This window comes from Tasmannia lanceolata, unplaced genomic scaffold (genome assembly GCF_043159265.1).
Source record: "Tasmannia lanceolata isolate RefF3 unplaced genomic scaffold, GAP_Taslan_0.1 ptg000007l, whole genome shotgun sequence".
NCBI classification, from domain to species: domain Eukaryota; kingdom Viridiplantae; phylum Streptophyta; class Magnoliopsida; order Canellales; family Winteraceae; genus Tasmannia; species Tasmannia lanceolata.
The window spans coordinates 17,837,524-17,860,390 of record NW_027518684.1 but is presented as its reverse complement, the minus strand read 5'-3'; the positions used below and the strand labels follow the sequence as shown (position 1 = coordinate 17,860,390).

Here is a 22,867-nt window from a genome sequence, read left to right as displayed (position 1 = left end):
TAACCAAAAAATTATAGGGATGATCTAAACCATTCATTTTTTTGTTCCCGCCGTGGCTAAAAATGGGGGCCATAGGATTATTCTAAGTCTTCAATCTGTGGCCCCCATTTTTTATCGACACCATAACAGACAAAACTCCGCATATCAAAGGATTAAGATTATTGTAAGCAGCAATTACCAGATTGAGTTCGGAGATATAGATACACAAACAATCAACAGTTTACAGCTTAAATAGAGGGCACGCTATGCATGTGATGTAAAAGGGAACCTTTTTTTTTTTCACGGCTTGGAATTTATTAAATCACCAGCATTCTAGGCCTATGCTATGCATGGGTTAAAATAGCGGACCCCACCCATCAAAACATGAAGGGTAAATAGAGTGCACGCACATCAAAATATGAGGTGTAAATTGTGGGCTCCACCTTATGCATGTGTTAGGAGGAGATGGTGAGCCCAAACTATAAAAACATGGTGTAAAATGGTGGCCCCCAGCATGCTATATATGCCGCGTTAAATGGTGGGCCCCAAGATGCTATGCGTGTGATGTAAAATGGTTGGTCCCACGCCATCAAAACATAAGAACTTGTGGGCCTCAGTGCCTCACCCTATGCATGGGATTTCGTGGACCACTGTAATCTTTTGATTTTTTGACTTTCTAATAATATTTTGATTATTATACATCAACCCCTAGAGCAAATTCCTAGCTCCACCCCTGCACCCAACACAAGATGTAAGTGACCTTTACTTTTAGGAGAAATTATACGATGGCCCTATAAACACGTACTAATCATCTCAAGAGCTGCTGTTGGATCACATATCAAGGGTGGTACTTGTATCGTAACACCTTTACGTGTTTATATGGCCATTAATCATATAATTTGTCAACTTTTAGTTTTGGAAGGAAGTGATGGCTTTGAAATAACACCTTTTATTTAAACACTGTAAACCTATTTTTCCATAGCTTTAAAACTAACATACCATGCTAAAACTTGGAGGGTTAGGACTAAGGATCATCCAATGAAGACCATTTTAGGGGAGGCCCTATCTAAACTTCTCAATGGTTTAGATTCCCCAATAATGTGGTCCCAAATAATTTTTATGATATATAAAAGCTTCACTTTAATTATCATCAAAAGAGTATGAAGTTCTGATGGTGAACCATGATCAGTGTAATTGTTCACTTGGCACCTGTGAAATGCACCCTAACCAAACTGAGAACCTGACAACTATGAATCCACAGAGGTTAGTCATGATTAAACCATGATTATCACTACATATAAGACATAAAAACAAGAGAGTAAATTAGATTAGAAACGAGAGAGTAAACAAAGGAGATCCCTGTGAAAAAGGGTGTTCAAATGGCCACTTTTTTCCTTTTCCAAGAACAGAGTTGTACTTTGCCCCAATTGTGAGGTTATGTCCCAAGAAAAAGAAGTCAATTAGAATTACAAATAAGTGATTATATAAATAACAAGACCATCATTTTGAAGGGATGCCACACATTCACCTATTTGTCTGTAATTTTTATTTCATTGTTATATATATTCTTACAGATCTGCTGTTCATCCAAAGTTCAGCCGAAATATTTTGTGAACAAAGCTTTAGAAATTGCAAGGGCATCCCCTTGTGCCTTCACTGGGTAAAGCTCCTCGCCCTTCTGCCAGTTGTTGGAGTAAGATATCCACTCTCTTCTCCATGCTTCTAACTGAAAACTCTTGTTTTCTTTCAAACTTGTCAGCAAATGACTAAAATAGGTTGAGGCCCTTGGAAGATAGTAGCTCTCCAACAACCCACTCCAGAATTTGTTTGCTGATCATCACATGAGAACAAAAAAGAAAGAGAGAGACTCAAGCACAACATTGGATTGTAATTTTTCAACTAATAACACTACTTTAAAAAGGGTAACAATACCATAATCATGAAGTTTGCTCTGATTCGTGCTTGTGTTATCATACCACATCGTCACTTGCGTTCTTGCATTCCATTCATACTGAAAAATTAAGAGTTATAGAGCTCAGTAATATAAACACTTAGAGCAATTGGTAAGAATGGCTGGGAAAAAAATTGATTCTCACCTGCCTCAGTTCTGTCTGACTTACTGCAAGTTTTTTTGCAGTTTCTAGCCATGGACCAAGTAGAAAATTATCATCAGAAGCTAGAAGAGTGTCAATATCCTTGATGAGTTCAATAAATTTTTTACTTTGATGTGATAATGCTTTGACGCTTTTTTGCTGAAAAGCAGTCACAGCTTCCAAATAAACCTGGTTTGCTAACTTTGATAATACTTGCCGGGTGAGGTCGACTAAGTCATATCTGATAAACACTAGTACAATTAGAAAGAAAGAAACACTATGAAGATTTCATCAAATTCAATTGTCACTAAGTTGCAATGGTTGATAGACTAGAAATCCGATGTAACAGATATTGGTAGCTATGATTATGTTCAGTTGCTTTAGTTGGGTTGTTTATTGGTTTCATAAATAGAAGGAATCATGAACATATGAGATAATGAGCATTGAGATTAAAGTAAAAGTTAAAACCACAAAGTAGACAACAGCCAGATAATAGCAAAGAAAATAGTAAGTGCTTTTGGAAGTTAAAACTACAGTATTAAAGCAGAAGTATACTTGTAGCTATAACTTTACCTATATGTAAGGCTTCCTGCAAGATTATCTCCAGAATCAAGGAATAGTTTTAAGGCAAGAATTGCTTCCTCAGTAGAATACCATAAATGTGGCTGAGGCAAATCAGAGTTTGTTTCTCTGAAGGAAAATCTTTTAGTTCTATCTAGCATAGAGAGACTTGGCATCTGGCGTCCTTTAGAACCATCAGAACCTGACTTCAAGGATGGGTCATAATCCGGCAACTCAACTATGAAATCTTTGTTATGATCCTGCCCAGGTGCACGGACAAAGAGAAACGAAAATACGTAAATAATGCTAGACATAGAGTATGAGCATCTATTCTCAATTATGTGCCAATCATTAAGACTCATAGGTTCATAAACTGCACCAATTTAAGATTACAGTTTATCTGGCAAGTCATTAAACTTTACCTAATAATGTACTTGATCTAACTTATAATATATGATTAACATTACTAAATTCGATAAAGGAACTTTGATGAAATTATTAAAAATGTGATTCATTAATTATTAAATTCATTTAATCGTTATACATATAATCCTAAAGAGTCATAGTAGGATGACATGAGCATGATACAGTTTCCGGTAACACGAGTGTGTTACGACACATGTGGCACCCTTATATATTGAGCAGCTCTGCTGATCTGCTGACCGCCACGAGTCTGTTCCATTGATTCCAGTTTCACCATGTTTCCATATCTTTTGATCATGACGCCTCTTTGAGAAGGTATTGGTCAGTGGCTTACTCATACTCATATGGTAAGATACTTGATGGGTATTTTTGTTGGTCAAAATAACTATGAAGGCTTGAAACATGCCACTCTTTGAATTAACTATAATTCTTTTTGCTAGTTAGTGCTGTATATTTGCAATTACAATTTTGAACACGCGTGTCTTATAGAGTTTACTATTACTCTTCTAATTTAAATCTAGATAACTTCTATGATATTTTATTTATACATGTCTTGTGTTTTATCTCATGGTATGGGAGTAAATGGGACACCCGTATTCATATTCATATACAGGTTTTATTAGAGAAATGTGCATACAATCTGGGAAACAGAAAGATCATGATTCAGGCTTTGCATTGGGATACATACATAAGGATTGAAAGCTTAGTGCAATAGACATTGCCAGGTTGAGTGGAGCAGATTTGAAGACCTTATTACGTGATAGGATGCTTTACTTGGTTCTAGACTTGGACCACACTCTACTTAACTCAACCTTGCTCGTAGAAGATACAGTTGAGGAGGAATACCTAATGAGACAAGTAGGTTCTCTGCAAATTGATTCTGACCTGTTCAAATTGGAGAATATGCACATGTTGACAAAGTTAAGGCCCTTTGTTCGCACCTTTATGAAAGAAAGCTAGTATGCAAAGAAAGTGAGTAGTATGTTTGAGATGTATGCATACACGATGGCAGACCATTCATATGCACTTGAAATTGCCAAGATGCTTGATCCTGGCAGAGTGTATTTCAGTTCAAGAGTAAATTCACAAGCCGATTGCACCCAAAGACATCAGAAACGCTTTGTGATCCTTTACGACACCGAGATTGTGTGGCAGAAGCACAAAGAAAATCTGATTATGGAAAAGTATCATTTTTTTGCTTCAAAGTTGTCGTCAATTTGGTTTCGGTGAAAAAATCCTATTGGAATTGAAGAAGGACAAAAGTGAGACTGATGGTGCTTTTGCAACTGTTTTTAAAGTTCTCAAGAGTGTGCACCAAATGCTCTTTGATCCGGACCTTGCAGTGTTGTTGCAGGCACGGATGTGAGAAGTGCTGAAACTGATTCGACATGAAATCCTCATGGACTCTAAATTAGTACTTAGCCACATCTTCCAGACCAAATTCCCGGCCGAACATCAGCAGCCTTGAAAGATGGCAGAACCGTTAGGTGCCACAAGTTCTATCGAGATTTACCCATCTGTGATGCACGTGGTCTCCATGGGCATGGGAACTTCCATGTCATGTTAAGCAGCACAGCAGAAGTTCTTGGTTCATCCGCGATGAATTGAAGCGTCCAACTACCTATGACAGCAACAGCCGGAGGGGCAGTTTCCATTTGACAAGCCTAAATGCCTGGACGAGAAGTTTGCAGTTTACCCTAAAAGCTAGGTACAAAGCACACCTTGCGGTCAATCTTTTTTTATGACTTGTAACATGAAGATCACATCAATATTGCTAGTGAACTGATGGATCACTGTCTAAATGAAGAACAAGATTTTTAGTTAAAAAAGCCGAAAAAACACAAACCAAGCATAAAAATCGAGAAAAGGTATGAACAAGGATGTGTATAAACTAGGATAAAAATACAATTGATCTCCAGCGATTTGTTAGTTTACAGATTAGAAGATTCTTGGGCTAGTTATTTAGCAAGAGATTAATTACAAAAGAATTGTTCATTAGAATCTACTAATTTAGGGACTTAGTCCGCACACTATGACCCAAACTTGAGCATCGAAGGCGTTCGGCGAATGAAATGGCGGACGGTTTGGCAAAACAAGGAGCCACACTGGAAGCGACGTCGGTTCAAGTTCCGCCTAGTGGCACGGAGGCTGGAATGCGAAAAATATGTAGCTTGAAGTGTTTCTGATGTAATCCGGGTGGTTACCACACCGGATCTTGTCATGGGGATGCCTCGTCCCCTCCCTTGTTTTTGTAATTGGTTTCGACTTTCGATTAATAAATGTCAACTTTCAAAAAAAGAATCTACTAATTTAGAGAGATGCCACTGCTGATTAACTTGTGTTTAAGAACATACCGCAATTCCATCAGTACAATTGTAAATAGTGCTATAAAGAATTTTCCAAACTTTCTCACTTTGATGATCTGCTCTACCATATCGGCGTTGGGAGTAGCTTTTCAGCCATTCCTACAAGAAGAAAGAAATTATGTTTATCCTACTCTAGCTACAATTAATAATAAAAAACAGAAATGATTGCAACATAACTTGTGCAATATATCTTTCAAAAAAAAATTGTGCAAATTGAATTCATAGTAAATTCATGTCATTGAGTTTTTTTTTTTTTTTTTGTCATGAAGGTAATAATGATGTCTTAAATATTGAAGTTATCAGCATGAGGCAATATATGCAAAGATAAGAGAACAAATATGAAGGAATAACAATTTTGATGCTGTATCTCACTTTTCCAAGCGCTATAAACTGATCAGTTATACTATGGAGTTTAGACTAGACAAACAACACAGTTTTTAAGGAAGAGAACATTGATTCAGTGTACATTCACATGAACAATGACATCAGTATTGAAACTTCTCTCTTTTTTTTTTGAAATGATAATATATAGAAAAAGGGATCCGAGATGGACCACCAGAGATACAAAGATAAAACTAGAATATTAATACAAGAAAAACAGGAAAAGAAACATCAAAGTAACAGCCCCCTCTTCTCACGGAGGAAGGAAGTCGAACCACTCCAGCCCTTCTCTTGCAACACCAGATTTAGCGAGGGAATCCGCCTCTCCATTTGCTTCACGCCTAACATGCTTACAAACCAGATCGGATTCTGAAATAAGGTCATGAATTTCCTCAAAATAGCTTAAAAAGCGCCACGGAGGAACCACTCTGCCCGATAACCAACCGATAACATTAGAAGAGTCTCCTTCCACAATTGACCTGCGAAAGCCCACAAAACTCCCCCTCGGGAGTCCCGAAGAAGGCCTCCAATCCCAGCTGGACCCGGATTTCCAAAACATGACCCATCAAAATTTAATTTAATAAAACCTTCTGGGGGAGCTTCCCATTTCAGACTTCTCTTTTGACGACTCATACCTTCAGAGCACACCGAGCGCCATCCCTCCCAAAGATCGAAAGTTGAGACGAACTTAAACAAAGGAATGCTTTTTACCCAAAAAATGACCAGCGCTATGATTTTATTATATAACCAATATGCTGACTTTGCGGATCCTTCGAAAACTCTCGAGTTTCGTTCCTTCAAAAATGACCCACCATAATGCAACCAAGCATAACCTCCAAAGCATCTTACCTTTTTTCTTCCAAGGGACATAATCCCAGCTCGAGAAGAGATCTGCTAAGGACTTGGGGAAGACCCAACAAATCCCAAACCTGCCCAGAATTAATGCCCAGATCACCCTTGATATCTTACAATGGATAAACAGATGGTCAATCGATTCCCCATCCTCCAGACAAAGCGGGCAATGATCCACCAAGCACATACCTCGCTTTCGTAAAAAATCTATGGTCTGAATCCTCCCATTACACACCGCCCAACTAAAGAAAGATACCGAAGGAGGGCTCAGAAACTTCCAGACCGCAGCAAAACTAGGGGATCCAGGAACAGGTAATAACCGATAGTAAAAGGATTTCACGGAAAAAACTCCAGAAAGATTCCAAATCCAGATCCGTTTATCCACCCCACTTTTTTTAATATAGCACCCCTCAATGAGATAAAGCAACTGAGAGATATCCGCCAATTCTCGCTCAAAAAAATTTCTTCTGAAACAAGGGAACCATATTACCCGATTGTAAATTCTTTCAAAGCAATCAGAAACCTTCACGTCTTTGATCGAGGCCACTGAGAACAATCCAGAGAACAACACTGCCAAAGGATCGGATGAGCACCAAGGGTCCGACCAAATCTAATTCGATCACCCGAGTATACTTTAAACCTGATTCCGGCCTCAAAATTTTGCTTGAGCCTCAAAGTATTACGCCAAATGGTCCTTCCTTTCTTACCATACTTATCATCCGAACACCAGCTGCCTTGTAACAAGCCATACTTGCTCCCGACAACTTTCACCCATAGCGACGATTGTTCCAAACCTAATCGCCAGAGCCATTTGCCCAAAAGGGCACGATTGAATTCTTTTAAACGCCGGATTCCCAACCCTCAATTCTTTATAGGAATACAAACCTTTTCCCATTTTACTAAAGGAATTCCTCCTTTCGAGGAAGACCCACCCCACAAAAATCTTCTTTGAAGCATTTCAATTTTCAAGATAACACTCACCGGGCAGCTGAATAGTGACAGATAATATATAGGAATGTTAGCCAAAACTGCTTTGACTAAAACTAATCTGCCACCTTTCGACATAAGGTTTCTTTTCCAGGTTTCCAACCTTCTTTCAATTCTCTCTACTATAGGATTCCATATCTCTTTTCCCGGCCTTCCCACCCCCAAAGGGAGACCAAGATATGATGAAGGAAAAGTCTCCAACCTGCATCCCATCACAGCTGCAAAATCGATAGCTACTGATGAAGGAATATTTATAGCAAACAAGCTGGATTTCTGGAAATTTGATCTTTGCCCAGTAATCATCTCATAGCATCTTAGCAAAGCCTTCAAATTTAAAATCTTCTCTCTGACAGGGGCACAGAACAATAAGGTATCATCAGCGAATTGCAGGAGCGACACTTCAACTCTGTCACGACCAATGATGAAGCCCTCCAACAAACCCCTACTACTTCCTTTTACCACCAACCGATTGAGAGACTCCGCAACAATTAGAAAAAGAAACGGAGATAATGGATCCCCCTGCCTTAGCTCTCTAGATGACTTAAAAAGGCCTTTTGGCGACCCGTTTACCAGGACAGAGAACCAAGCCGAGGAAATGCATTGTCTCATCCAGCTTCTCCAACGGTTTCCAAAACCCATTCTCCCTAGAAGATAATCCAGACAATCCCAGTCCACTATCATAGGCTTTCTCCATGTCGAGCTTGCATAGAACTCCCCCAGAGCCACTTCTTGAATATGAGTCAATAACTTCGTTCGCAATTAAAGAACAATCCAAGATTTGCCTTTTACTAACAAAGGCACTCTGCATATCTGAGATAACAAATGGAAGCACAATTTTAATCCTGTCTGCTAATACCTTGGCTAACACCTTGTATAGGCAACCAACCAGGCTGATTGGATGAAAATCAAACACCCTGGACGCACCTTTGATTTTAGGGATTAATGTTATAAAGGTAGCCCCTGTGCTCCTATCAAGACCCATACCTTCAAAGAACTCCTTGAAGAATCGAAAGATATCCCTTTTAACTACCGACCAACAGGATTGAAAGAAAGCTAAGCAGAAGCCATCCGGACCAGGCGCTTTGTCCTTGGGGATTGAGAACAATCCTTTCTCAATTTCCTCCTCCGAAAAAGGTTGTTCCAAACTCGAACTGGCTTCCAGATTTAAACTATTAAACTCCACACCCTCCGGAATAGGACGTAAAGATCCTTCAGAAGCATATAACTTAGTATAAAAGTCTACGATAGCTAAGGACACCTCTTCTTTAGTATTTCTCCTGAGTCCATTCACAGATAAAGACTCAATTCTATTCGATCTTCTTCTAACACTAGCCATCGCGTGAAAGAAAGCCGAGTTCTTATCTCCCTCCTTCAGCCATCTCACCCTTCATCTTTGCCTCCATGAAATTTCTTCCCGCAGCAGCAACTCTTTATGTTCCTGTTGACTTTTCCCATCTCTGCCCAATCCACCTCTGAGCTTAAACCACATTCCTCCAAAGCTATCAATTCTTTAAGGCGATTCTCCAACCACACCTTCCTTCCTTGATTTAGATGATTTTGTTGCTTAGACCAAACTTTTAAATTGTGCTTCACAAATCTAAGTTTTTTCCCTATCACCACATCTGCAGGCCCCTCCACACTACATGAGGACCACCAACTCCCCAATCGATCCTCCATTTTTGGAAATTGAAGCCATGCCATTTCAAATCTAAAAGGAGGAGGACCCCACGACTCTAATCGCGGGTCAAGAAGGAGAGGGCAATGATCCGATACTGAATGCACCAGAGCTCTGGAAAAACTCTCAGGAGCCATACCCAACCATTCAGAACTTACAAGGAATCTATCCAACCTACTTCTGCTAGAGCCCCTAGCCCAAGTAAAATAAGCGCCCGACATAGATATATCAATTAGTTCAAATTTTGCAATGAACTCGGCAAACGCTTTTATGTGAGAGTTAGATCTCGCAAAGCCCATTCTTTCGCCCACCTCTTTAACCTCATTGAAGTCCCCCCCCAATACACCAAGGAATGGACCAGAAATCCCTAACCTTCTCTAATTCTTCCCACAACAGACTTTTTTCCATTCTCAGAACCGGCCCATAAACCCCTGAAAACATCCACATCGAATGATCCTCCTTTTTTAAGACCACCGACAGAGAAAACCTACCCCTCCATACATCCTGAAGCCCCCAGACATTTTCATTCCATGTTACTAAGATCCCACCCGAGGCTCCAGACGATCCCACAAAAGAAAAATCCCAGACCCCTTGTACTCCCAAACCTTGTACAATTCTTCGATTTACAACCTCCATTTTTGTTTCCTGTAAGCAGATAAGATCCGGTTTGAACTTTCGAACCAACTCCTTAACGTGAATTCTCTTCTCCTGATGATTCAAGCCATTAACATTCCATGATAGTATTTTCATCACGCACCCGATATTGTAGACCGCTTTCCCCTCCTAACACTGGTATTTCTTCTCGACAAATCCACGGATTCCCCATCGATTGCCGCTTCAGGCTTGTAGATTAGATCGATCCTTAGCTTTTGTAATTCTCTATCTTTCCTACTTGAAGACTCGCCAGTCCCCTTGCCAGCTCCTTTGCGCAGAGACTCTTTCGACACTGAATCTCTCATCTTAGCTGATCGGATTTCAGAAATGAAATCTTCCTCAGGACCGGCATAAACAACACCCAAAATTTTACTAACCCCCAGGGTATGACCAACAAGGTCCTCAATAAATTTGCCTTCTATCGGATCTTCCCGAGACTCACTTTCTATTTCCAAAGAAGCCCCAATTGGTCTCAAACCCTTATCTACTATATCCGAATGAACTTCCTTAGTCAAAACTTCCGGGCAACAAAAAGGATCCCCCTGACATATCTTCTTCAGACTAAGATATTTGGGGGATTTTTTCTTAAATTCTTTTCCAAAACCCTTTAACTTCATATTATCAATAGGACGGGTCAATCTCCCCTTCGATTCAAGGGACAATTTAAGAACGGAGGGCATACGGAATTTCTCCATCTCATAAAGACCTAGACAATCCACTCGAATAACCATCACTGGTTTCCTTGATTGCTGATCATCCCTCAAACCGCCGCACTCCTCGATGACGAAGCCCATCGCTCCAGATCGCATAGAAAAAGACATCCCATTCTGGGGAGCCTGATCCCCAACCTGCGAGGATACTTCCAGAGACGAGCCCCCATCCGTTTGAGATCTTGTCCGGTTGCTACTCTTCTCAACCTCCACGATGCTATCTTCCTCAATATCCATATCAAAGATCAGATGCGAAGCAACATCTGCCAAAACAGCTCGTGAAACCCCAGCCGCCGAACTCCAACCTTCAGAAGGACAGTCTAGTCTCACAGATCTTTCTTCCACTGAGGACGGGGAGCAAGAAAAGGAGACCCTATCCTCTTCCCCCACTTCCAGAATATCCCTCCTGAAATTGAATGATTTTGATCGAGATCTTTCCAAGCTTGCAAAGCAAACAGCTGAGATTGAGGCTGATCGATCTTTATTGATACTTTTTAAATCAGGCCCATTACTATTGGATCCACAGAGCCCAGCTTCATTTACAAGGGCCTCAGCCCAACACCCAGACGCTGCTGCAGCTGGCAAAGGACCCAACTCCCAAGGCACTCTAGTATATATTTGAAGAGCTGGTTCCCGAGAAGGGGTCAAATCCGACTTTTTAGAAGGGCATGGAGAAAGAGCGTCGATAATATCGAAGAGGCTATTCACGTGACATGAGGGGCCCACCATCTCAGAGCAAGCAGAAATCCCTCCACAGACGCTTCGCCATCTGTACCCTACAGGAGAAACATTATTTTGAATTTCAAAACTTCCGCCCAGTGACTCGACTCTATCTTGCACCTCATGCTGCATAAGATAGCCCAGATCACTACCGTGAGCCGACTCTTTCACCGGGACCTGCGTAGAACCAGAAATCTCTTCGCCGATGACAAGTTCCGCCTCCTTCCCGGAGACCCTTTGGACAGAAATGCTCACTTTCTCCGAGAGAATCCTCACCGAATCCTCATCACCACCTACACCCTTGCTACTAGAACTAAGCTCTTCAAGATATGATCTCTCTTTTTCCTCCTCCTTCCACGCTCGAACCCATCTGACGGCTCCATCCAAAGAGACCTGAATAGCCAGCTCCAGCCCAATACTTCCGCGAACTGAAATTCGCATCCGAGCAATGGAATAACCCTTCCCAGCTTGACAGGATTGCCCCATTTCCACCACCTCCTCAATTTTTTCCCCAATCCCCGGAAGTTCTCCTCACACCACGCCTCAGGAGGCACTTTGCCTATGTTCCACCAAAGAGTATTGCCCTCTGACCTGAACTTCTGATCCCATAAGGAAATCTCCAAAAACGGTGAATTGATTGCATTAGTCCAGATATTCATTAGCTGATGTCTGTCCACCCCCATTGGCGAGGAAATCAAAATCTCCAGCTCTGCTATTTTATATACAATAACTTCACAGTTAATACCTTTCCTACTGCTCAACCACCGTTCCACATTAAATCCCCTAGCCACCTAGGGGAAACTCTACCCCAAATCCCTAACTCAGCATTACTAATAGACTGTAAGGGAACCACTTCCAGATTAAAACACATTCCCTCATATATCTGAGGCTCAAAAGGAAGTGTTCTCGATAGTAGGGGTTCTTCTGCCCGAATTACCTCCTCCTTCTTGGCCTCCATTTTCCGACCTCCTTCCTGAGCAGCCCAAACCTGGAAAGGAGGAAAATTATAATCCATGTTGGACCATATTTTCTTACACTCCCAACAACAGTTCCTTCTTTGAAAATTCCTAAAACCACATCTTCAACATCTCCAATCACCCAATCCGCCCTCCGATCGACGACTGGAAATCCTAGTAACCCGTTTTGACCATTTGTTCTTCACCACCGCCCAAGAGTTTTCTGCAAAAAACCCTCCTAGGGGAATCCTATTAGGGCCTGTTGCCACACTAGAAGATACCCCTCTGAACCTTCCGGGCACAGACTCTGATCCCCCACCCTTGATCATCCTTCTTTGTTTTCAGAAGATATCCACCTACCCCTAAAAAACCAGAAAATGTGCCGTCCACTGATAACTGTAAACCCACCGGAATCCGACTCTGAGACCAGTGAAGACTCAGAAACAGAGGACGATTCCGAAGAAACTATCGGAGACACTGAAGAGGAGCTCGATGAACCTGATGTATACGATGAAGAAGACTCAGCCACAGAAACTTCAGTAACCGAATCAGAATGGGCAGAGCTAATGGCTGAAGTGGAAGAGACACGCCGAGAAAGAGAGTCAAACACCACCCCCACGACCACCGGAGAAACTTTCCGACCGCGGGATCCCACTCTGCTAACTTCCAACTCAGAGAACCTACAAGCCAGAGGCGACCCATCCGAGAGCCACCAACAAGAGACGCTTCCAGCTTCCGGCGAGGATAGAAGCTCGTGAAAACCTCTTCATCGTGTGCTTTTTGAAACTTCTCTTATTGCCAGGAAAAAACATGTATGGAAGAGAACATACTGACAGTAACCTATCAGGGAAGAAAAAAGCCACTTGCTTATAAAAAAACAAATAAAGGTCCCCCAAACAAAATAGTTAAGTCCGATACATATCAATTGGTCAGCTCATTAGCCAAAGGATTTGTTCTTTTCCGAATATAAGAAGCATTGGAGGAGAAGAATATAAAATTCAATCTTTCAAGAATGTAGAGGTGCACAATTAATTAATCAAAAGAAAATATCCTTAATCCGCAACTGTCATTGGCAAAAATGATATAGCAGCGGAAGACCCCAAGAAAGTCACAAAACATAGCACAAGAAAGTGGAAAATACCTTCATACAGCATACAATCCAGTTACCTTAATTTCACCTATCAAATTTAGCATAATAGAACCAGCAGATAAAGGAATCCACATATTTACAAGTTCTGGCGAATAGTACAAACATGTTTTAGTTCAGACAAAAGCGTTGCCGGGTGTAGAATAGTCTCATTATTCAAGAACAAGAGTCATTTACTCTAAATTTGGGATATGTTGGTCATTTTTTTTTCCAATTACAGTATTAATGCAAGTCTTGAAATCAGTAACTAACAAGAGAGGCAGCTTAGCGGGTGTATGCTTATCCATTGCTTTTAATCATTCCTTGAGGCCTGGAGTTTTAAATAGTAGGTTGCTTTTTTGTGTACTGTTTGGCTATGGTTTGAGAGGCTTTGGCTGATATTTGAGGAGTTCATAAAGAAAACTTCAGCCAGTTTTACCGACTCCCATAATGAGAATTCGTGTTCTGAAGATAATATCATCCATAGAAAAATGGCAAACCTTATAAAAACTTAATAGCAATGTGACTAACCTCGTAACTATCCTTGAGAGTCAACTCCCACAAGACAAGTTTTTAAGCTTCCACTGAAGCGTGTCGATTTTAACAAACATGTTTCTTACATGGGGAACAAAGTTAGGACAGAAGTCCGAAGTTTGATTTCTTGTGGCGCACCCATCCAAGAAATAATAGTGTCATTCCATTAATAAGTAGAAAAGTATATAAATAACATGATCATCAACTCTTAAAACATGTGAAATCTCTTATTAAGAATGAACCTTACTGTTCCAGACATGCGTGAGCGTGATCGTGCATGTCACTAGGTGTTTGATGTTGTTAAACGTAAATGGATGATTGCCTTGCTTGTGTAATGGTTTCTAGCTGTGTATTTGCGCAAATTCTGGCTAAAAAATAACTAAATATCTTCAATTTTAGTGACTTTGCACCTTATTCTGTTTTCCAAGACCTCAAAGACAAAGAGGATGATTGGTGGCAGGTGTGAGGTCGATGGCTAATAGTATCAGGATATTGATCCTCAATCTGGTGATGCTGCTCTCAACGCTAGTGTGTTTGCAACTTGGTGGCATGTTCGTTTGGGCCACCATTCTCCACAAAGGTTAAAGTTAGTTCTGTCACTAAAGTCTGACTCAGCATGAACGTGAGGCTTGTAAAGTTGGAAAGCACCATAGAGTGTCATTTCCTTCTACATCATAGAGTGCCGTTTCGTTCTAGAGTCGAGAGTCGTAAGCCTAGTCCTTTTGAAGTAGCCCATAGTGATATTTGGGGTCTTGCGAGACATAAGAGTTTATTAGGTCATTCGTACTTTGCTACAGTCATTGATGAATATTCTTGAATGACATGAAAGATTGTCCTAGGCTTCTCTCTATTTTCAATTTTTTCGTAAGGAAATAGAAGTCCAAGTTGGGACACTTATTAGCAGTTTGAGATTTGATAATGCTTAAGATTTTATGAAAACTGATTTACAAGATTATTAAGCCTAAAATGACATGATTCATCAGTCATATTGTGTCAATACCCCACAACAAAATAGAGTAGCTGAGTGCAAAAACAAACATTTGATTGAAGTTGCACTAATCTTGATTAAGATGTATGTTCCAGAACAACGAATGAGGAATGGCCGAATGGCATACTCTTCAAGTGATACCTTATCAATTGAATGCCATCATCTGTCCTGAACAATTAGATTACTCACTCTATTCTGTTTCCAAACTTGTCATTGTTTAATATGTATCCTCGTATCTTTGGTTGTATTTGCTTTGTTTAGAATTTAAGTCCAGATAATGAGAAGTTGTCACGTCAAGCAACAAGGTATGCTTTCCTAGGTTATTCTTGTACTAAAAAAGGGTATCAATATTATCATCTCGGTTCCCAATGGTATTATCAACAAGTGAAATGGTGATGGTGCGGATTCTACAGGAACATTTTTCTAAAGGCGCTTTTAAGAATCTAAATTCACATAGTTTTGGTCAATACAAGATTGTGAAGAAAATAAGTTCCTAATACATAAGTTTTAATACTTCTCGGCGAGATGAGGAGAGATGGTAGGAATCGAAAACAACCCCTGAAAATAAGTTCCTAATGCATGGCCTCTTTGTTCTTCAGAGTTCTTTTCAGCTGGGGAGAGATGGTAGGAATCGAAAACAACCCCTAAAAATATACCAAAAGAGATACCAAGGACTAAAATCCAAAGATCCAATCTTGATTTGGCATAAAAATGAAGTGAGTCCACGTGGTAGATTCCCCATATAATGGGGCATTTTCCTTCTTCCTAGTTGTGAAAGTAGTTAAATCTTTTATCTTCTAATACACTCAACTCATTTACGTGAACCAAGAGGTCACACATACCCTTTTTTTTAGGTAGGTAAGATGGGATTGAACCTCCGACCTCCACGATGAAGAACACAGCCTTGGCCATTGAGCTAGAGGCGCAATCCCTACACACATATACTTGCAACAAGAAGGAAAGACTTATTTCGAGGCATTAGAGTCCTATTGTCTTGTGGAGTTTATTTTAACTCCTTGTTGTGTTGGAATGTCGAAAAAGAGTCTGTATTAAATGATTAAGAGTCCATGTCGTAAGTGAGAAAGAGTCCAAGTTTAGCATACCAAGAGTCCATGTTTAGTTTCTTTTCTAAGTGGCAAGTTGTTATTGGTTTATATGTTTTCGAGAGGTAGTGAAATTAGTGCTCCCACACTCACGTGGTCGTGGGGTTGATTTGCCTATATATATGTAAGGCCTTTGCACCCACCCCTTAGATACATATATTGAATAAGATTTCAGACTTACAGCCTCTTGTGCTCTTGGAGTATAATGCTCTTGTCCCTAGGAGTGATTCCTACGAATCCTAGAGTGGTTCTTGGTCTTCTTCTTCCTCTCTCTTCTTTGGTTATGTGAAACAACCAGTTACTCCAAAGCTTAAGCTGCTGGAGAAGGCATTATTTATTCTTTTGTACTTTAACACTCCCCCTCACGTGTAGCCCCTCTTTCTTTGGGTTGGCCTACACGTGGCACATGTGGCCCCACTTTTGGGTTGGCAATGGCATTTGGATTTTTGACATCAAGGAGGTTTGAACTCAGGACCTTTGCTCTGATACCATGTGAAACAACCAGTTACTCCAAAGCTTAAGCTGTTGGAGAAGGCATTATTTATTCTCAAGAAAACAGTCTACCATCACCTGCAACACAGCCGATCACCATCCTTGCTCCCATCATTTTTTATTTTCCCAACCGATTTTTCCTATTTTTCACACCGAAAGCCCACCTTGATTCCTTAAGTCTCTTCTTGATCTGTCCACAAATCCAAGAAACAGTCATAGATCATTTTTCCTACTCCTAAACCCTATACACAGCCTCTATTTTAAGTCAACAGCCAAAAAACCAATCCACATCCCATTGATCAGCCCAACTGTCCTACAAATCCCATTAAAAACCATAACACCAGTCCCCTTTCTTGATCTGTTATAACTACAAGAACAGTCCTAAACCCCATACATGCAGTCCTAAAACCCCTTACCAATTATCATCAACCCCTTCCAACCAATCGGCCACCCGAACCTCATTTCCTACCCAATATGCCAACATAAACCTGTCCCCTCTCACAGTTCTAACATTCCCAGTACAACAGTTCCATCTCAACAGCCCCACCAATCCCTTCCACAGACTCCAAACAATCTCTTCAACAGTCCCACCAATCCCTCTTAACAGTACCAACAGTGCGTCGAAACACCACAGCAGTCCCTCCTAGCCATCCCAACAGCCCCTCCAATCCATCCCAACACTATACTTAATCGATTCCCAGACCCTTAAGAAACATGTCCCTTTTTCCTTTACACCATGACTTCTTGACTACACTTTAGACCCCCCGAGTTATCCCTTATCCCTAGAGCTGTGATTAAAATCAGCAGTCCTAAGTTAATATTTCCTTCTGTTTTTTTGAATGGCCAAGTTAATATTTCCTAACCACCGCTATGCCAAAAAGTCACAACGAAAGGATAAATATAATGTTCTAGATTACCCACTGGGAAAAAAATACACACTATTTAGGGTTATTCAATACATTTTGCATATATAAAAAAATTCTTGAACATTTTACATTTAAAAATCCAGAAGCAAACAAGTTGAGATTACCTCAACTTGAACTTTTTTACTACGAAATGCCATTTCAGACATTAGGTCATAGACAACTGGATTATGTTCTATTCCTTCCATGCACATGCCAACGCCAACCTACAGGAAAGAAGTACAAGAGAAAACCATATGCAAATCATTTTACCAATAAACAAATTAAGAATTGCAATTTTATGATTATTAATAAATTCAACTTTAGAACTAATAGCATTTGCAGATTATATACTTTTATTATGATGAAATACTATATGTCTTGACGTAAGTTACTTGTTGAGAGTAGAGAAAGATAGAACAATGAGAGGAAAGTGTGAGTTGGAGAGAATATCGCTCAATGCTTTAGTAAATACATCAGCTAGTTGTTCCACTGATCGAGTGAAAGTTGTGCTTATCTCGTCCTTTCGAATTCTTTGACAAATGAAGTAACAACCCACTTCAATATGCTTGGTCTGCTCATGAAAAACTGGGTTGGTAGTGTGAAACAACCAGCTATTCAAATAGCTTAAGTTGTTGGAGAAGGTGTTATTTACGCTTGTATACTTTAACACTCCCCCCTCACGTGTGGCGCCTCTTTCTTTGGGTTGGCCTACACGTGGCACATGTAGCCCCACTTTTGGGTTGACCATTGCATGTGGATTTTTGACATCAAGGAGGTTTGAACTCAGTACCTTTGCTCTGATACCATGTGAAGCAACCAGTTACTCCAAAAGCTTAAGCTGTTGGAGAAGGTGTTATTTATTCTTGTAGATAGCAGCCTTATTGTCGCAATGTAGGAGAGCTGGGTATGAGGAAGAGAAACCAATTTCTAATAGAAGAGAGCGCAACAAGATGAGCTCTCCACTTCTTTGTGACATGGCTTGGTATTCGGCTTCTGGACTTGATTTGGATACTAGGTCTTGCCTTTTGCTTCGCCACGACACTAAATTACCCCCAACGAAGGTACAGTACCCAGTTGTGGATCTCCTATTTGCTGGAGATCCTGCCCAGTTTGCATCACAAAATCCTTCCAACTTCTCATGTCCATGTGTAAAGACTTGGCCCCACACAAGCCTAGAAAGTTAATAACCTTAATTAAATCTGGACCGTAGATCCCCAGACCAAAAATCACAAAAGCGTATTTTCGTTTTTTTTAGTATAACCAATTTTTGGAGCATCAAATCTTGTCCGTTCGACATGATTTTGGTCCCGGTAGATGGGTATTTCGAATACCTATCCAACGGATCCAAGATTTAGCGATTCGGAAGTGATTTGACCAAGTTATGACATTTTTTTTGTTAGGAATGGGCATAGTTACGAGTTTTGTCTTATTAGGCAACTTTTGGGTTTTTATTTTTATTTAAAACTTTAGTTTAGTTGTTAAATTTGATAAGTACACCCTTAGGGAGTTTTAATAAAAATGGACTCTTGCTAATTGTGGAAGACTTAAATTAGGAAACTAACTTTTAACATTAAATCTAATTGGGAAACTCAATTTAAGCACAAAACTCATTAGCTATTAAAAATTCAAAATATGGGCTTTCACAACCCTACTTGTGTAAACCAAGAGAGAAGAAAAAAAAAAGAAGAAAAGAAAAGGAACAGAGAAGAAAAGGAGAAGAAGAATTGGTGTTTTTTCGTTTTAAATTTTCGTCTTCGAGTTCCTTTCCGATTGGTACATAGAGCTTCACGTCTCATTCTACACTCAAACTATAAGGCAGTGATGACTGACTCTTGTAATAATGGTTACATTAATGATTTTGTTATTGTAGTTTTGTTTCATATGACTATTCTCATATCTTAGAACATGTATCCTTGAACTGTTGAGAAAATCTGCGGTTAGAAGTGCCTACTTAGGATTTTTAATTTTTAGGCCATATGAGATATACGCGGGAACCTTTGTTGCCTCATATTAAGGTATGAGATGTCTGTATATGTATATGGTTTTAGATAGCCACAGACTACGGTTTGTGATGATCTTCACCGAGTATATACATATGATGCATTAGATGGGACTTTCATATATTTATAAAAGATGATTTATTGGTAGCATCTTTATCCTTGTGTCTATTTTACTTGTTACATGTTGTCATCATATTTAGTTATCAGTTGATACTCACATATTTCACGGTATTCCATATCCTGATCATTTATCTTGAGATTTTTGTTGTTTCCTTCTTATCACGTGAATACCATAAGAACCACTACTATAATGCAATTTACATTTTTATCACTCTTATTGCATGAGCCAGTCACATGACCTTGCTATTAACTTAGATTATTTTCCAGACCTTGTAGGTGAGGAAGGTGAAGGAGCCTTCGTCGATGAGCAAATTTAAGTGGCACATGGGATGGGAGAGAGCACTCATAGGGTTTCTTTTGGGGTTGAGATAAATCATGTAATAGACATTCTGTTAATGGAATAGAATTTTTTTGTTGTTGTTTCCCTTTTTGGGGTAACGATTCGGATGTTGGGATTTTTGAAAAAAAAATCATGTCTAAAAATTTGCCCCAAATCCGAGTCGTTACACCATGTCTCTTGAACAGCAGGCCTTTCCCTGGCATGCTTTTCAAGAAGCGAAGGATCTAAATCACTGCTGCCCAGTGGAAGGTACGTGGTGAACTCATGGACTGGCTAACAACCTTTACTGCAAATGAAATATCCGGATCAGTAACTGTGAGGTATATAAGTTTTCCAACCAACCGCCTGTACCTACTAGGATCATCTAACAACTCTCCCTCATATGGAAGTAGCTTGATATTCGGGTCCATGGGAAGAGTAACCGGTTTCATACCCAGAGTACATGTCTCATCCAATAGATCTAGCACATATTCCCCTTACGAAAGGGAGAGACCATTGAGAGAGTAAGCTACCTCAATCCCCAGAAAATATCTTAGACGCCCTAGATCTATGGTGGAAATTTTTTTTTGCAGGAAGGCCTTCAATTTTTGTATGTCCACTGTGTCACTCCCTGTAATGATAATGTCATCCACATAGACGATGAGAAGAACATAACAAGCATCAGACCGATGACTAAACATTGAATGGTTAACTACGCATTGCTTCATCATGCCAGATCGATAACAGCATCACTGAATCTCCCAAACCATGCTCTAGGAGATTGTTTGAGACCATATATGGACTTGTGAAATCAGCAAACTTAGGATGAAATCACCCCCAGAGCAACATACGCAGGAGGCTGCTCCATGTACACCTCCTCAGTGAGGTCCCCATACAGAAAGGCATTCTTGATATCGAGATGATATAAGGGCCATCCCCGGTTGACGGGCAGGGAAATCAATCCCTGAACCATAGTCAACCCCAAATGTCTGTGTATAACCCTAGGCAACCAAGCGCACCTTAAGGCGCTCAACTGTCCCATCTGACAAGTATTTGATGGCAAAGATCCAACGATAGCAAACGGGCTGAACACCATGAGGGAGAGGGATCAAATCCCAAGTATGATTGGCCTGAAGAGCGTCCATCTCAATATCCATAGTAGCACGTCAACCTAGATGATCGAGGCCCTCTGGCACAGACCAAAGCAAATAGACTGAAGAAAAAGGAAGAGGCAAAAATACGAAACAGACGGGTGAGATGATCATATGACATAAAATGAGAAATTGGATGAGCAGTGGTACAAGAACGAGTGCAAGAAGCAATAGGAGAATTGACAGGACCATCAGAAGAGGGAAGGAGAGGCACCTGAGAAGGAGGAGCTAATATCTTCGGCTGAGAAGGCAGGTGCCTCGGGCGTATTGTGATGGACATCTGGCCTCAAACACCGTTGATAGACCTTTAGAGGAGTAGTAGGAGGAGCCAAGGTCACATGCAATGCTATGGAAGTGGACTAAATAGGGTCAGGTTGAACAGGGAGAGGAAGAGGGACCTGCAAGGCGAGCACAACTTGACTACTCTCAGTGGGAGTAGTAAAGAAGGAGCCGGACTCAAAGAAGGTGACATCGACGGAAACAAATAACATGCGTAATCGAAGACTTTAACATGGCTGACCTTTCTGGGTACATCGCTACGCCCTAGCGTCTAATTTATCCAGCCAGGGGTGAGATTATGAACAAAACAAACACAATCAAAGACCTGTGGAGTGAAGAAATGGATCACGCTAAGGATAAAGGACGGAGAAGGGGGATTTATCATCTAAAACCGTGGGAAAAAGTCGATTAGCCAAGAAATATGAGGTAATGATGGCATCGCCCCAATAGGGCTTTAGGGACCCACATTTGAAAGAGAAGAGTGCGGGCCATATCAAGTAAATACCTCAATTTTCTCTCTGCTACACCACTTTGTTGAGAGGTGTATGCAAAAGAGGACCGATGCACTATGCCATAAGTAGATAAGAAATCCTGAAAAGCATTAGATGAAGAAAAGTACTCTCTAGCATTATTAGTTCGCAAACATTTAAGAGTGCAATTATATTGGGTAGTAATCTCATAATGAAAAAGTGCGAAAAGCATGAAAGACCTCAGAACGGTCTTTAAGAAGAAATAACCATGTCATACGTGAGAAATCATCGACATAGATGATAAAATATTTACATCAAAAAAGTGAAATGATCGTGAAGGACCCCATACATCCGAATGACTAAATCAAAAGGACTTGAGACCCGACTAACAACTCTAGATGGAAAGGACACACGATGGTGCTTTCCAAGTTCACAAGACTCGCACTGAAATGACTGCACCGAGCCAGAAACAATGGGCGTCTGTTGAAGTCTCGGAATGGAGGGATGGCCAAGGCAGCAATGCCATTGATAGGCATAGACAGAACTATGCAAAATGGCACGTGAGGAACCACAATCAAGGAGATAGAGACCATCCAACACACAGCCCGAACCAATCATCTGCCTAGTCGAGAGATCCTAAAAGGCACAATAAGGAAAAAAAGAGACGGAGCAGTTAAGACTTTTGGTGATTTGGCTAACATAAAGTAAATTAAACGGAGACTTCGGAACACAAAGAACTGATGACAAGATAAGGCCAAAATGTGGAGAAATAACACCAATAATAGAAATGGGAGCAGTGGTCCCGTCGGCGAGAGTAATAGTATGAGAGGCAGAATGAAATGACTTAAACGAACTAAGGGAAGAAGAATTACCTGTCACGTGGTTCAAGGCCTCCAAATCAATAATCCAGAAGGAGCTAAAGGTAGTAAGGAGAGAGACAGGAGAACTACCTTGCTGGGCTAAAGTCGTAGCAGGTGGCTAACTCTGTTGCTGGCTTTGCTGACGCCAAGGTTTTAAATTTCG

At 40.5% G+C, this 22,867-nt stretch overlaps 1 protein-coding gene and 1 pseudogene across 3 annotated transcripts in view; one reads left to right on the top strand and one right to left on the bottom strand.

Moving 5' to 3' along the window:
* Positions 1–1,351: 1,351 nt before the first annotated feature.
* The window catches only part of CYL1 (alpha-N-acetylglucosaminidase family / NAGLU family), a 74,718-nt gene continuing 53,202 nt past the window's right edge, over positions 1,352–22,867 (bottom strand). For 2 of the 3 annotated variants that reach the window (XM_077385587.1, XM_077385586.1), the window contains 6 exons: positions 17,631–17,729; positions 5,411–5,521; positions 2,646–2,893; positions 2,076–2,313; positions 1,912–1,990; positions 1,352–1,809 (listed from right to left, as the gene is read on the bottom strand). In XM_077385587.1, coding sequence (XP_077241702.1) covers positions 1,574–1,809; positions 1,912–1,990; positions 2,076–2,313; positions 2,646–2,893; positions 5,411–5,521; positions 17,631–17,729 — 1,011 coding nt within the window. In that variant the 3' untranslated portion in view covers positions 1,352–1,573. The remainder of the gene's footprint in view (positions 1,810–1,911; positions 1,991–2,075; positions 2,314–2,645; positions 2,894–5,410; positions 5,522–17,630; positions 17,730–22,867) is intronic. The other variant, XM_077385588.1, reaches the window with a different exon arrangement.
* LOC143881221 (RNA polymerase II C-terminal domain phosphatase-like 4 pseudogene) lies at positions 3,639–4,764 on the top strand (annotated as a pseudogene).